At 46.1% G+C, this 16,189-nt stretch overlaps 1 protein-coding gene across 1 annotated transcript in view; it reads right to left on the bottom strand.

Annotated features, from left to right (window-relative positions):
- LOC147099902 (stereocilin-like) overlaps window positions 1-16,189 on the bottom strand; it is a 40,940-nt gene that overhangs the window by 6,567 nt on the left and 18,184 nt on the right. Inside the window, exons 11-17 of the mRNA XM_085968974.1 lie at window positions 13,227-13,317; window positions 11,702-11,891; window positions 10,154-10,323; window positions 9,468-9,623; window positions 8,411-8,553; window positions 5,824-5,972; window positions 4,538-4,635 (exon numbers count right to left, since the gene is read on the bottom strand). Coding sequence (XP_085825100.1) covers window positions 4,538-4,635; window positions 5,824-5,972; window positions 8,411-8,553; window positions 9,468-9,623; window positions 10,154-10,323; window positions 11,702-11,891; window positions 13,227-13,317 — 997 coding nt within the window. The remainder of the gene's footprint in view (window positions 1-4,537; window positions 4,636-5,823; window positions 5,973-8,410; window positions 8,554-9,467; window positions 9,624-10,153; window positions 10,324-11,701; window positions 11,892-13,226; window positions 13,318-16,189) is intronic.

Genomic DNA, 16,189 nt, shown 5'->3' with positions numbered 1-16,189 from the left:
ACATTAATACCTTTGATAGCGATATCGAAGATTGGACCACGTATGTAGAACGCATGGAAGTTTATTGTAAAGCAAATAAGGTACCAGATGATGAGAAAGCACTAACCTTATTAAGCTCAATGGGTGCGAAGACATACGGGCTATTGAAGCACCTTCTATCACCAAATAAACCGGCGGATCAGACTTTCGCGAATATTGTTACTGTCCTGAAAAATCATTTAAACCCCACGCCGCTGATGATAGCGGAACGATTTAAATTTTACAGAAGAACGCAGCTGAAAGACGAAAGCAACGCTGAATTTTTAATTGAACTGCATAAGCTATCAAAGTACTGTCAGTTTGGAACAGGACTAGCAGATGCGCTGAGAGATAAATTTGTGTGTGGATTGTTAAAAGAAGGAACACAAAAGCGACTGCTTGAGGAGAATGATCTTACGCTTGATAAAGCTGTCACTATTGCAGCATCGCACGAAGCCGCAGCGAGAGGCACGGCGGAAATGCAGCTACGGTCACCGGAACTCAGCACCAATCAAATGGTCTTGGGTACAGTAAAATGTTATCGTTGTGGAAAGACAACGCACGATCAGAACCAGTGCTGGTTCAAAAATCAGGAATGCAGAAAATGTGGCAGGCTTGGTCACATAGCTAAAGTATGCCGGTCAGGAAAGAAGACCAGCAACAAAAAGTCACCGCAGGAAAAGTACAGAAAGGTACACAAGGTGACCGAGAACAGTTCGAACGAACAGAAGTCAGATTCAGACTCCAGCAGTAATGAACTGGGTAGTAAGAGTACACAATGTTGGTAAGGAAGCAGACCTCCAAACAATTTGGGTCACACTTCAGATAGCAGGAGTCCAAGTGAAGATGGAATTGGACACTGGATCGGCATTGACGGTCATGAATAAGCAAGATTACAAAAGGTTATTCCCACATATTCCCCTACGGGATACGGAGATTGTATTGAAAACATACACGGGGCAAAGAGTATACCCCATCGGGAAGATAGAGGTAAAGGTGGTCCACAAGGGCAAAGAAAGCCGAGGAATGGACTTATATGTGCTACCTGAGGGAGGTCCACCACTACTGGGACGGGAGTGGATTAGGAAAATAAATATGGACTGGCATTCCTTAAAAGCACTAACGGTAGATTCCGGTAAAAAAGATGTCAAACCTAAACGATTGTCCAGAATAGTGGACGATGCTAAAGAGGTGTTTCAACAGGGACTGGGAACACTGAGAGGAATTACAGCAAACATCAAGGTTGAAGAACATGCAAACCCGAAATTTTTCAAAGCCAGACCGGTACCTTATGCGATACGACCTGCTGTGGAAGCTGAGCTGGAAGGGCTAGAACGTTCAGGAGTACTGTCTAAGGTAGACTGGAGTGAGTGGGCCACGCCCATTGTTCCCGTCATGAAGCGTTCATCGAGCAACAAGCCGGGGGAACCGGGGAAGGTTCGCATCTGTGGAGATTTCAAGATCACTGTTAATCCGGTGCTTCACACGGTGCAGTATCCACTTCCGCGGATTGAGGATATCTTCGCTTCGTTGTCTGGCGGGAAACACTTCACCAAGATAGACCTGGCGCAGGCGTACTTACAGATGGAAGTTGAGGAAGAGTCACGCCAGTATCTCACGATCAACACGCATAGAGGCTTGTACCGGTATAATAGACTGGTTTTTGGAGTGGCATCGGCTCCAGCAATTTGGCAGAGGGCCATGGAGCAGGTATTACAGGGAATTCCAGGCACACAATGTTACCTGGACGATATTTTGATTACAGGAGATGATGACGAGGAACACCTTGCAAATTTGGAACTGGTGCTCACCAGATTGAAAGAATATGGACTTCGAGTTAATCGCCAGAAATGTGAGTTCTTTCAGAAGCGGATCTCGTACTGTGGTCATGTCATTGACCAGGAGGGGCTTCATAAGTCTCCTGACAAGATCGAAGCTGTTGTGAAGGCTCCCGCTCTGGATAATGTATCCCAGTTGAGGTCGTTCCTAGGGTTGATTAACTATTACCATAAGTTTCTGCCAAATTTATCCACGGTGCTGCACCCGCTGAACGCTCTTTTGCAGAAGGGAGTACCATGGAAGTGGAGCGAGGACTGTAAGAGGGCCTTTCGCAAAAGCAAGGCATTGATCACCTCAGAGGAAGTGTTGGCTCACTTCAACCCAACGCTGCCTATTCGTTTGGCTTGTGATGCTTCTCCATATGGTATTGGGGCAGTACTCTCACACAAGTTGCCAAATGGCCTGGAGAGGCCAGTCGCGTTCGCATCCAGATCATTGACCTCCGCTGAGCGCAACTATGCTCAGATAGATAGGGAGGCTCTCAGCCTTGTGTGGGGAGTAAAGAAGTTTAATCATTACCTGCAGGGCCAAAAGTTTACGCTTCTGACAGACCACCAGCCGTTGGTATCCATTTTTAACCCTAAGAAGGGTGTTTCGGTGATGACAGCACAGAGACTCCAGAGATGGTCCCTTTTCCTAGGGGCACATCAATATCAGATTGAATTCAAAGGTACAAAGCAGCATGGTAATGCTGATGGGCTGTCGCGCCTGCCACTACCTACAGAGGAGGAGGCACCGACGGTTGACCCTGTTGAGTTATTTCACTCGACCATCATCGAATGTTTACCAGTCACCAATGCAAGTATTGAAAGAGAAACCAGGAACGACCCGACACTGTCCCGGGTCTACGAAGTGACAGTGAAGGGATGGCCAGCACATGGTGATCCACTGTTACCGGCATTCTCAGCAAAACGAGAACAGCTGTCCGTCTGTCAAGGAACATTGATGTATGGAACAAGGGTGATTATTCCTCCTAAGTTAAGAGAGAGAGTTCTAAAGGAACTGCATGAAGGTCATCTGGGGGGAGTCAAGATGAAAAGCCTTGCTAGGGCTTATGTGTGGTGGCCGGGTATCGACCAACAGATAGAGGATCTGACGAAAAGCTGCTCAGGGTGCCAAAAAGTGCAAAATGCACCTCCGATTGCACCGCTGCATCCATGGGAATGGCCTTCAACCCCATGGCAACGTGTACATATTGACTTTGCTGGTCCATTCATGGACTCCATGTTTTTAATTGCGGTGGACGCACATTCTAAATGGCCAGAAGTGATTAAGATGACTACCACTACCTCGGAAAAGACGATCGCGGTGCTAAGAACGATATTTGCAAGAAATGGATTGCCAGAACAAATATGTTCAGACAACGGACCGCAGTTCGTGTCAGAAGAATTCCAGAAATTCATGAAGAAGAATGGGGTGAAACATCATACCTCTGCCCCATATCATCCGGCTACAAACGGGTTGGCCGAGAGATTTGTACAAACGTTCAAAAAAGCAATAAAGGCCATGAGCGAAGATCAGATCCCACTACAACACAAGGTGGACAAATTCCTACTGGCATATCGAAATGCCACTCATGCAGTGACAAACCAAAGTCCTGCCATGATGTTCTATAACAGGAGGTTGCGGTCCAGGTTGGACTTGTTAAAACCAAATGTGCGGAGGGAGGTTGAAAACAAACAGTTCCAGCGTATAAATAACAAGACCACTCGGAGTTTCGAAATAGGACAACCAGTGTTAGCCCGGGACTATAAAAACGAGAAATGGCAATCTGGAACAATTCGGGCCAGACAAGGACCCCTGATGTACACGGTAGATATTGGTGAAAATGTAATACGGCGTCATGCTGACCAACTGGTAGAATCGAGAACAAGGGTCGAACCTATGGTTACGGCAGAGACAACCGTGGAAGAAGTTAGTGAACCTGAAGCATCTACCTCAGAAGTGAATGTACCTGATGATGATGTCCAATCCATAAGAGACCAACTAGATGAGTCAACCCAGCAACGAGAATCAGAGACCCCTGAAAGGCGTTATCCAGCTCGAATCAGGAGGCCTCCTCAGAGACTGAATCTTTGAACTGTTTTGCATGAAGTTGTATATATATATGTTATTATGTTATGTTAAATGGGGATATAACTGTTAAGCTAAAAAGGGAGGATTGTGGTGTATGTAACCTGTTTCCACCTTAAGAGAACTACCTTAAGAGATGTACTACTTTCTCTTGGCTGCTGTATACTGTAATACCGGTGGTGACCACACCGGTATATAAGTGTTGTGTAGGGATTTGCTGGGCAGTTCAGCCCTGACCTCCGAATAGTAAAGACCTGTTAAAGTTATTCTTGTGGTCTGTGTCCAGTGATTTATAATAAGCTTAACTGGGACACACAGACTTAACAACGGTAGGGTCTTCTGAATGGACAAACTAAGATAGGCCAAATGGCCTTCATCATCTGTAATTATTTTGTGGTCTTATGAAATGTCTCCCCAGCAAGCAGTCAACATCTTCAGGAGAGAAGAAAAGGGAAGGAAGGGTAAGAGAAAAGAAGAAAAATTCTGTGTTGGAACTTCAGCATGGAAGGGAGAGAGTGCCAAGTGGTAAACCCAGACAGGAGGAGTAGGTGTGACCTTTCCCACGAGATACGCTTTGATGGATTGAAGGAGAATGTTACACACTTACTGAAAATTTCTTTGGTGGGATTGTAGCAACAGCAACAGTGGTGAGTCCTTCAATCTGTTCTTTAACCAGAGATGATAGCACAATGTCTGACAGACCAGCTATTGAGGCGAGAAAGAAGGGAGTGAGAATAAAATATTAAATACAATATAGTAAGCAATGTTCTCTGGAATTTTTTTCTGGGTGTGCGGCCCCTCCATTGAGAAACCGGCAAGCGGCCTGCACAGGAGCTTCAGACAGCCGCGCAGCTAAACAGAAACATTGACAGTAAGTACATTCATTTAACAGCAACATATTATACCCTATCGCAGACCTTCCCCTTTGTCCTCTCCTCCCCCACCACCCCACCTTTTCCCTGCGCCTCTGTACTTGCTTAAAAACTGTTCAATCTCTAATTTCTGCCAGTTCTGACGAAAGGTCATTGATCTGAAACGTTAACTCTGTTTCTCTCGCCACAGATACTACCTAGCCTGCTGAGTGTTTCCAGCATTTTCTGTTTTTATTTCGGATTTCCAGCCTCCCTCCGCAGTATTTTGCTTTTGCTAATATCTATGTTATGCACATTGCCGGTTCCCGTGCGATGAGCACACCCTAAAATACCCGAGACACATCACGCACTGCAAGTTCTCGGTTATTCCTGCCCCTTCCGTGCAACCCCAAAGGCTCCACTTCATTTCCCAGCTGAGAGCAATCATTCACCCAATCCCAAGCTTCTGTCAGGTCCACTGAGCAGCACATCGTCACTCAAAGGGCAGCGGAAATCTGGAACTCTCACCCCCAAAAGGCTGTAGATGCTGGGGGCCAATTGAAACTTTCAAGACTTGGGATCGATAGACTTTTGTTAGGCAAGGGTATCAAGGGATATGGGTCAAAGGCGGGTAAGTGGAATTGAGGTACGGATCAGCCAAGATCTAACTGAATGGCGGAGCAGGCTCGAAGGGCTGAATGGTTAAAAGGCTTTAAAACTATAGGACAGCTGTCTGTTCTAGCACTAATGCAAGTCTTTATAAATAAAGAATTTCTCCAGTGTCTTTCAGGACCTCGGGACGTCCCAAAGCGCTTTACAACCAATGAAGCACTTTCCTGAAGTGGAGTCACTGCTGTAATGTAGGAAACGCAGCAGCCAATTTGTGCATAGCAAGATCCCACAAACAACAATGAGATAATGACCAGATAACCTGTTCTTTTAGACGTGGTAAGATCCTTCTAGAACTATGCAAGTCTGTGTTAATAAAGGGCCATATTTATGATTTACTTAAAAATAAACATAAAGCTGGCGGGTTGCTTACCTGCAATGGAACCAATTTCAGTGAATTCTTCGGCTCTCCACTGGCTGACCTCTCCAAACGCCTGTGAGTGAGTGACGAGCTTGGCCAGGGCCGCCAGCTGTGGCTCCTCACAGGATAGGCTCAGTCTTCCGATCCACAGAACCGCCATACTGCGATTTACCAGCACAGCGTGTCAGGACGCCAGCATGTGCAATTTAGGAATAACGGTTTTTTTTAATGAAAAAGAAGAAAAAAGTAAACAAGTGTAAAATTTTAAACCGTTTGATAAAACAGAGAGGACGAACGAATTTGACACAAACACAGTAACACGTTCGTTACCAATATCCAACAGCACTTAAAGTATTATATAATATTAACAGCACAGAAACAGGCCATTTGGCCCAATAGGTCCGTGCCGGTGTTTATGCTCCACATGAGCCTCCTCCCACTCTTAAAGTCAGAGTCATTATGGCACAGGAGGCCATTCGGCCCATCGAGTCCATGCTGGCTCTCTGTGGAACAATCCAGTCAGTCCCATTCCCCGCTCTATCCCCTGCAAGTTTATTTCCCTCAAGTGCCTATCCAGTCTCCCCTTGAAAACACTGAGTGTCTCCGCTTCCACCACTTCCGTCGGCAGCAAGTTCCAGGTCCTCACCACTCGCTGCGTAAAAGTTTTTCCTCACATCCCCCCTGTATCTCTTGCCCAAAACCTTAAATCAACCTTCTTCATCTCACCCTATCGACCTAACCTTCTATTCCTTCCTCCCTCATGTGTTTATCTAGCTTCCCCTTAAATTCGCTCTAACAAGTTTCAACCCCACTGATTTAGGAATGTGCAAATCTCTCAATCTGGAATGGGAGGGGTGGGGGAGATCTGGGGCTGAACCCAGTTCCACCAGATCTCTGGCCCTCTTTACTTCTCCTGCATGAAACTGTGAGAGGGAGAATGCAAGCGCTCCGTGAGTCTGTCCCCCGCACCCCCCAAACCCCACCAGGAAAGGGGGACACCACCCACCAGTCATCCCTCCAGTGCTGCCTCCTTTAGCCCAAACACAAAGTCTGCCTGCACGCCATGTGATGCAGGCTTACCAGCCTGACATGTTGGCTGCAGTGGGGCCCACATTGGCAGCTTCTGAACGGCTGTTAGGGGAGCAGTAACGGTAAGCAGGATCTTTTTAAAGAATAAAAAAAAACTGCTCTCAATGACCTGCCTTTTTTCATTAATTCTTGGGATGTGGGCGTTGCTGGCATTGCCCTGCGGTGGTGGCACTGGGCCGCCTTCTTGAACTGCTGTAGCAGTTTTGATACAAACTGATTGCCCTCTGAAGTGGCCCAGCGAGACAGTTAAGAGTCAACCACGTTGGCGTGAGACTGGAGTCAATCTAGGCCCAGACTGGGTAAGGATGGCAGGTTTCCTTCCCTAAAGGACATTAGTGAACCAGTTAGATTTTCATGACAATCTGACAGCTTCATGGTCACTTTTACTGAAACCAGCTTTTTAGTTCCACATTTTTTTTTAATACTGAATTCGAACCCTCAAAGTGTGTCAGTGGGATTTCAATTCACGTTCTCTGGATTATAAATTCTTTGCCGGTGTTTCTGCTCCACACGAGCCTCCTCCCACCCCTCTTCCTCTAACCCCATCAGCGTATCCTCCTTCTATTCCTTTCTCCCGCCAGTGGTTTAGATTCCCCTTAAATGCTACACTACCATAGCCTCCCGTGGGACGGTGCCTAGGGAGTGTTGTAAATGGTATGTGCCCTATCCCCCTTTGCACTAATGACGTCATCCCCACAATACAGGACACGGGGCCAGATTGACCTGCTGCTATTCCTGAGAGCAGTAATCTGCCAGGAACCCCAGGGCTGCGACGATTAACATACAAGTCAATGTCTTTTCCACTAATGGTGCGGAGACATTAATTTAAGTTGACCCAGCTTCTCGGTGCATTTTGAATATTATCGAAGAAAACACCGTAGGGAAGGATATATTGGCCTTGGAGGGAGTGCAGCGTAGGTTTACCAGAATGATACCTGGACTCCAAGGGTTAAGTTACGAGGAGAGATTACACAAACTCGGGTTGTATTCCCTAGAATTTAGAAGGTTATGGGCTGATCTGATCGAAGTTTTCAGGATATTGAGAAGAACAGATAGGGTAGAGAGAGAGAAACTATTTCCACTGGTTGGGGATTCTAGGACTAGGGGACATCGTCTAAAAATTAGAGCCAGACCTTTCAGGAGTAAAATTAGGAAACACTTCTACACACAAAAGGTGGTCGAAGTTTGGAACTCTCTTCTGCAAACGACAGTTGATGCTGGAGATTAGTTGTTAATTTTAAATCTGAGATTGATAGATTTTTTTTAACCAAAGGTATTAAGGCGAGTTAGCTCACAGATCAGCCGTGATCTCATTGAAAGGCTCGAGGGGCTAAATGGCCTCCCTCCTGTTCCTATTAGAAATCTAGCCACGATCCCAGCCCTGCCCAGTTTCCACCCTGTCACTTGCCTTGTGTTTGGAATTGGCAACGGGTGAAGACACAGGGAATGCCAGAATTCCGATTCACTGTGCTGGATGCCAACCCCATAAGGTAACTTTGATGGTGCCTACCTGAATTGCATTGGGTCTATTGCAGACATGTCCGCTGGTTTGATGCCACAGATGAGGTGGCCCAGAGCCACCAGGCTGACAGAATCCAGCTTGTCCACCCTGTACCTGTTCACCCGTAGGAAGGTTGTAAACAGTACGGTGAGCTGCAACAAAGATTAGATTATCCTTTAATTCAAAACCGTGATATAACACTGTGTTCAAAGGGTAGAATTTTATTCATTTGCTATTGTGGCAAAATAGCCACGGTTTGTGGGTCGATTTTCTATAGACCCATTCTGTGGCCCTAACACCATTTCATGGAATCCTGCAGCACAGGAGGCGGCCATTCGGCCCATTGTGCTTATGCTGGCTCTTTGAACAAGCTCTCCAATTAGTCCCACTCCACTGCTCTTTCCCCAGAGCCCTGCAAATTTCTCCATTTCAAGTATTTATCCAATTCCCTTTTGCAAGTTACTATTGAGTCTGCTTCCACCGCCCTTTCAGGCAGTGCATTCCAGATCATAAGGAGCTTCTTAATAAGGAGAGAGAGGAGAGGTTTAGTGAGCAAATTCAAGAGCTTAGGGCCTAGACAGCTGAAAGCACGGCCACCAACGTTGGCCATTCAGCTCAGGTCTATCCTCCTCTGATAGACATTGGAAAGCAATCAGGAGCAGGATCCCTAGATAATCATCATCTCTCCACTCAGTGGGACTAATGCCAATTGTAGCATCTACACTGCCGTCTGAGCTGGAATCAGCTCACTCAGAACACACCAAGGATCCAATCTGGGGCATCTGCTGATCATTTCAGCTCAGCTACTCACTGAGCCATCAGGGAAACCAGAACAGTTTAAATAAAGGAGCATCGCATTCAACGACTCGAGTCCAATAGTCGGCAAGAGTACACCTGGCACAACAGCCACGTTGTTTTAAGACGCGTATCTGTCCGCCACAGGGCAGGATCGAGCCTTGCACACCCCCGGTTTGCACACATACTGACATTTGTTTTTTTCCTGGTGCACGCATAGCGTTTACGGTACACAGATTCATTCTGGCATTGATCAACTGGCGTGAAGTACCTTTTTGTTGGTCCACTCTGTAATTTTACCCAGGGCTGCCACTGCTCCCAGGTCCGACAGGTCCAGCCTGGTCAAATCCTTTTCGGTGAACTGGGTCGCTATCCGTCCAAGCTGCTCAATCACTTTGGGTGGCATCGCCGACACGGGTCTATAAATCTGACACAGCGGAATTATTCTGGAATAGTTGTTCATTTTTAAAATGGATAAAAGATGCAATGAATTTACAAGGATGATAGCAGGACTGAGAGGTTATAACTATCAGAAAATACTGAACCTGCTGGGGCTCTTCTCTCTAGAAGAGAAGGCTGAGGGGGTGACCTGATAGAGGTCTTTAAGATTATGAAGGGGTAGAATAGGGTAGACGTAGAGAAAATATTTCCTCTTTTGGGGGAGACCAGAACTAGGGGCCATCAATATAAGATAATCACTAATAAACCCAATAAGGAATTCAGGAGAAACTTCTTCACCCAGAGAGTGGTCTATGCCGGTGTTTATGCTCCACACAAGCCTCCTCCCACCCCTCTTCATCTCACCCTATCAGCATATCCTTCTATTCCTTTCTCCCTCACATACACATCTGCTTTCCCCTTAAATGCATCTATACTATTGGCCTCAAACACCCCCTGGGGTAGCGAGTTCCACATTCTGATCGGTGCCGCTAAACTCCTCGCTTGTAATATCTGTACCTGCTTAACCCTTTCCAGCAGCTGAAACAGTTCAAATGGCTGAAAGTGGGGATCTTGACCAATCATCTCCAAGCAGCTGAAGAAGTCGTCATCGGACATGCCCGTCAACAAATTGATGGTCCACGCGGAGGGAAGGGTGGTCCGGACAGCGCTGCAGGTTAGGACGGGATCTAGCACAAAACAAGCAGTATTAGTAGCCTTTTCTTGTCAAGTACTTCTATCTTATGTGTCTACCTGTCTTACGCACTGTTCTCCAGGCCAAGGTGACGGACGAGTCACCTGCTCACAAGGTCCATCCCCTCCACCCCTCCACCCCCTCCTTACTCTACAGCCCAATGGTTTTTTTCCCACATATTTCCTCTTGTGCTCAGTGTCAAAGGCCCACTCTCGTAAGCGACCCCTCGTTCCCTACGAACCAAAATGTGACCTTACAGGCACAATATCTGACAGTGTAGCATAACTCAGTGATCAAACAGAAACCCCTGTACTGTAATTACCTCATGGGTTACGACACAACAACTTGCATTTATATCGCACCTTTAAAGTAGCAAAATGTTCCAAGGCGATTCAAAGGAGCATCTGCTCTCTCAGGCAGACGTAAAAGATCCCACGGTACTATTTCAAAGAAGAGCAGGGGTATTATCCGCAGTGTCCTGGCCAATATTTATCCCTCAACCAACATAACAAAAACAGATTATCTGGTCATTATCACATTGCTGTTTGTGGGAGCTTGCTGTGCGCAAATTGGATGCCGTGTTTCCTACATTACAACAGTGACTACACTTCAAAAGTACTTCATTGGCTGTAAAGCGCTTTGAGACGTCCGGTGGTCGTGAAAGGCGCTATATAAATGCAAGTCTTTCTTTTCTTTCCTGGAATCATAGAATGGTTACAGCACAGAAGGAGGCCATTCGGCCCATCGAGCCCGTGCCAGCTCTCTGCAAGAGCACTTCAGCCAGTCCCACTCCCCCGCCCTTTCCCCGCAGCTCTGCAAATTTCTTTCCTTCAGCTACTTATCCAATTCCCTTTTGAAAGCCACAATTGAGACTGCCTCCACCGCCCTTTCAGGCAGTGCATTCCAGATCCTAACCACTCGCTGCGTAAAATGTTTTTCTTATGTCGCCTTTGGTTCTTCTGCCAATCACCTTGAATCTGTGTCCTCTGGTTTGCGACCCTTCCGTCAATGGGAACAGTTTCTCTCTATCTACTCTGTCTAGAATCATGATTTTGAACACCTCTATCAAATATCCTCTCAACCTTCTCTGCTCTAAGGAGAACAATCCCAGCTTCTCCAGTTTATCCACGTAACTAAAGTCCCTCATCCCTGGAACCATTCTTGTAAATCTTTACTGCACCCTCTCTAAGGCCAAATTGACACCGAGCCACATAAGGGGATAGTAGGACAGGTGACCAAAAGCTTGGTCAGTGAGATACATTTTAAGGAACGTCTTAGAGAGAGAGACGGAGAGGTTTAGGGAGTGAATTCCAGAGGTTAGGGCCGAGGCGGCTGAAGGCACAGCCGCCAATGGTGGAGTCACCCGTTCTCACCGTTCTTGGTCTGCAGCTGCCTGGCATTGAGAAGTCCAACTGAGATTTGTAATAATATTTGCTGTTTTCTAAAGAGATCGTCGAGATCAGAACTTTCCATTTTCTGCTGGCAGATAGAACCAAAGTCACTTTCCTCCCACTGCCTATGGCTGTGAAACAACATCTCAACCCTCTCCAAGCTCAAAACATCCTGAAACCACAAGAGTAGAGAAAGGGTTTGCATTTACTCCTCACTATTTCTGATTTTTGAACATTCTCGCTATTGTGATCCGGAAGATTTACTGTGATCAGTCAACACGCACATTGGTTACAGAACTAAATGCTTCCTCCGCCCCCGAATTACCCCCTCCTCTCCTGAATGTTTGAGTTACTGATTCACGAAACATAGAAAAACAGGAGCAGGAATAGGCCATTCGGCCCTTCGAGCCTGCTCAGCCATTCAACACGATCATGGCTGATCCTCTATCTCAATACCATATTCCCGCTCTCTCCCCATACCCCTTGATGCCTTTTATGTCAAGAACACATGCACCTCCTTCCCAATACTCCAAACACCATGATCGCCCTTATCCAAACACTCCCACATCCTGCAACCCCCTTCCCGGTTCTGCTGTACCTTTGCAACCACCCCCCCCCCCCCCCCAAAGCTTTCCACATGCAAGATCCCGCACTCCCAATCCTCCCAGACCCCAGGATCACTACCAATCCACACAGTGCTCCTTTCTCCCTGCAATGCATCTTCTACAACATACCTCCTTCCTATCTGCAACAGCTCCCCTACCACCTTCCTCTGTACCCTGGGCTTTACTTAGAAATAAAACTAACTACAGGACGGAGTTATATTACATAGTATTTACAGGACAGAAACAGGCCATTCGGCCCAACAGGTCCATGATTATGCTCCACATGAGCCTCCTCCCACCCTTCTTCATCTCACCCCATCAACATCTTCTATTCCTTTCTGTGTTTATCTAACGTCCCCTTAAATGCGTCTACACTATTCGCCTCATCCACTCCCTGTGGTAGCGAGTTTCACGTTCTCCCCACTCTCTGGGTAAAGAAGTTTCTCCTGAATTTCCTATTGGATTTATTAGTGACTATCTTATATTTATAGCCTCTAGTTAAACAAACACTTAACAAAAATCAAAGCCAATTATAGTTTCTGACATCACTCCTGAACGGCCTGGCTCTAATTTTAAGGTTCTGCCCCCTTGTTCTGGACTCCCCCCACCAGAGGAAATAGTTTCTCTATCTACCCTATCAAATCCTTTAATCATCTTAATCACCTCAATTAGATCACCCCTTAATATTTTATACTCAAGGGAATACAAGCCACGTTTATGCAGCCAGTCCGCATAATTTAACCCTTTTAGCCCCGGTATCGTTCTGGTGAATCTGCGCTGCCCCCCCTCCTGGGCCAATCTATCCTTCCTGAGGTGCGGGGCCCAGAACTGAACACAGTTAGCACAGATGCGGTCTAACCAGAGCTTTATACAATATTTTAATGATTATTAGGGACTCTTACCTTTGGAAGCTTCTGTATATCATCAATTGAAAGAAAGAAAACCAGGCGGTCTACTTTGTCTAAGGTCAGTGAGGTCCAGTTTCTGGGATCACTAGAAAAAAAGAAAATAAATATTTAAATCGCTATACCTGCAGTGCTACATATAACTCTGGCTATTAATTTTAAGCAATTTTATGCCATGCATTATCAAACCTCTCACATAACTTCTGTGAAGCTGCTTTTAGAGAAGTTTTCCCCTAAACTGAAGTTTGAACATCACTGGGTAAAATTGCACTGTGCAATATTAATAATGAAGTTTACTGAAGAAAATTCCTGTCTGCTATTTTGATGATGACATGAATCGTTCATTACTAATATCACACAGCAAGAGTTCAACCCAAATATACCACGGGATCGACTATTTTTAGGGGTGCAATATCTATAAGACTGTTATACCCGAGTAGCACACAGTATCATTATACAATGCATATAGATGTGCTATAGCTTATTATGTAGATAATATTAAAATATTACGTCTATGTGCTCTTCTTACCAACTTCCCATTAGAAATTCCTCTGTCCTCAGATAATGAAGCACTCCATGCCCGCATGCAACAAGACCTGGACGACGTTCAGGCTTGGGCTGATAAGTGGCAGGTAACATTCGCGCCACACAAGTGCCAGGCAATGACTACCTCCAACAAGCAAGAGTCTAACCACCGCCCCTTGACATTCAACGGCATTACCATCGCCGAATCCCCCACCATCAGCATCCTGGGGGTCACCATTGACCAGAAAGTTAACTGGACCAGCCACATAAATACTGTGCCAACAAGAGCAGGTCAGAGGCTGGGTATTCTGTGATGAGTGTCTCACCTCCTGACTCCCCAAAGCCTTTCCACCATTTACAAGGCACAAGTCAGGAGTGTGATGGAATACTCACCATTTGCCTGGATGAGTGCAGCTCCAACAACACTCAAGAAGCTCGACACCATCCAAGACAAAAGCAGCCCGCTTGATTGGCACCCCATCCACCACCTTAAACATTCACTCCCTCCACCACCGGCGTACCGTGGCTGCAGTGTGTACCACCTACAAGATGCACTGCAGCAACTCGCCAAGGCTTCTTCGGCAGCACCTCCCAAACCCGCGACCTCTACCACCTAGAAGGACAAGGGCAGCAGGCACATGGGAACACCACCACCTCCAAGTTCCCGTCCAAGTCACACACCATCCTGACTTGGAAATATATCGCCGATCCTTCATCGTCACTGGGTCAAAATCCTGGAAACTCCCTCCCTAACCGCACTGTGGGAGTACCATCACCACACAGACTGCAGCGGTTCAAGAAGGCAGCTCACCAACACCTTCTCAAGGGCAATTAGGGATCAGTAATAAATGCTGGCCTTACCAGCGACGCCCACATCCCATGAACGAATATTAAAAAAAATAATAGAAAGTCTATGTAACCATCACGCTGCAATTACAACCTCCTGGTCGGTGGCGGTGCTCTGCTCCAGTTTTGCGTCTCCCTATACTGCAGGGTAGCGTCTAAGCTCCAACTCCACTTCCCAAACTGCAGTACATTTTGCTATTTAACTATAAATAATATCAAATTGAAGTATTATATAAAAATTAGGACAGAATGCATGACTTTAAAATGAGGACTGATTTTTGCCAGTTTGCACTGGTGCAATTATTTTCCCCCGCCCTTTAACTCCACTTTGCCTAAAGACTATACACCTGGTCTTCACTCCTATTGCACAATGCCACGGGAGATCAGCTAGTTACATATTACAAATACACAGTACTGTACACCTCTCTCTCTCCTCCTTTAAGACGCTCCTTAAAACCTACCTCTTTGGCCAAGCTTTTGGTCATATGCCCTAATTTATCCTTATGTGGATCGGTGTCAAAAAAAAATTGTGTCTTAAAATACTCCTTGTTGTGTATGTAATATGTGTGCTACTTTGAACCTATGGACAGGACTGCACTACTTGTTGGGCGTAGTGATATGCAGTACCACTCCTGGCCATAGGGGTATAAATAGTACTGTGGGTACTGATCTCCCCTCAGTTCCCGCCTGTGGGCATGAAGTAAAGACCTATGTATAGTCCCTACCTCCAACCAGTAAAGACCTGTTTGAGTTATACGTTTAAGTCTTTGTGTTAATTGTTCAATACAATACACATACTTAACACTCCTGTGCAGCACCTTGGGACGTTTTACTACATTAAAGGCTCTGTATATACATGATGATGTTGTATGTGGGGACTTTCTAAATGGCTCAGTGAGTTTATTCAGTGAGTCGCTACGTCATATTGATCAAGGTGATCCCGGAATAAATCCTAGGTCTGTGCGGAAATAGCTCACTACCACCTTCTCAAGGGCAATTAGGGATGGACAATAGATGCCGGCCTTACCAGCGATGCCCATATCCCAGCTGGAAGCAGAGGCGCATAATTTGCCTCAGCGCTCCTTGGTTAGAAAAAAAGAGAAAATTAGCCAGGACTCCTGTTCCTAATCAGTATACCGCGAGTCCTGCTGGAAGTGCGTGTTTGTGGGTGTCGGGTGATGACTAGATTGGGCTCAGCTGTAATGTATGCCACAGTTGGATAGCCAGTCAACACTCAACCTCACGACTCACACTTCAACAGAGGTCACTTGGACAAATTACTGGAAAGCAACTGACACTCAGACCCATACCCCCAATACCAAGGCAACATTTTCAGAAGATGGGACATAGGAACAGGAGGCCATTCAGCCCCTCAAGCCTACTCCACCATTAAATTTAGATCATGGCTGATCTATACCATAACTCCATTTTCCCACCTTTGTTTCATATCCCTCGATACTCTTACCCAACTAAAATCTATCAATCTCAGTCCTGAAAGCTCCAATTGGCCCCCAGCATCCACAGCTTTTCGTGGGAGAGTTCCAGATTTCCACTATCCTTTGTGTGGAAAATGTGCTTCCTGATTTCAC

Source organism: Somniosus microcephalus, chromosome 27, assembly GCF_052327205.1.
Source record: "Somniosus microcephalus isolate GS21.2 chromosome 27, FLI_Smic_1.0, whole genome shotgun sequence".
NCBI classification, from domain to species: Eukaryota; Metazoa; Chordata; class Chondrichthyes; order Squaliformes; family Somniosidae; genus Somniosus; species Somniosus microcephalus.
This window is presented reverse-complemented; position numbering and strand designations above follow the sequence as displayed.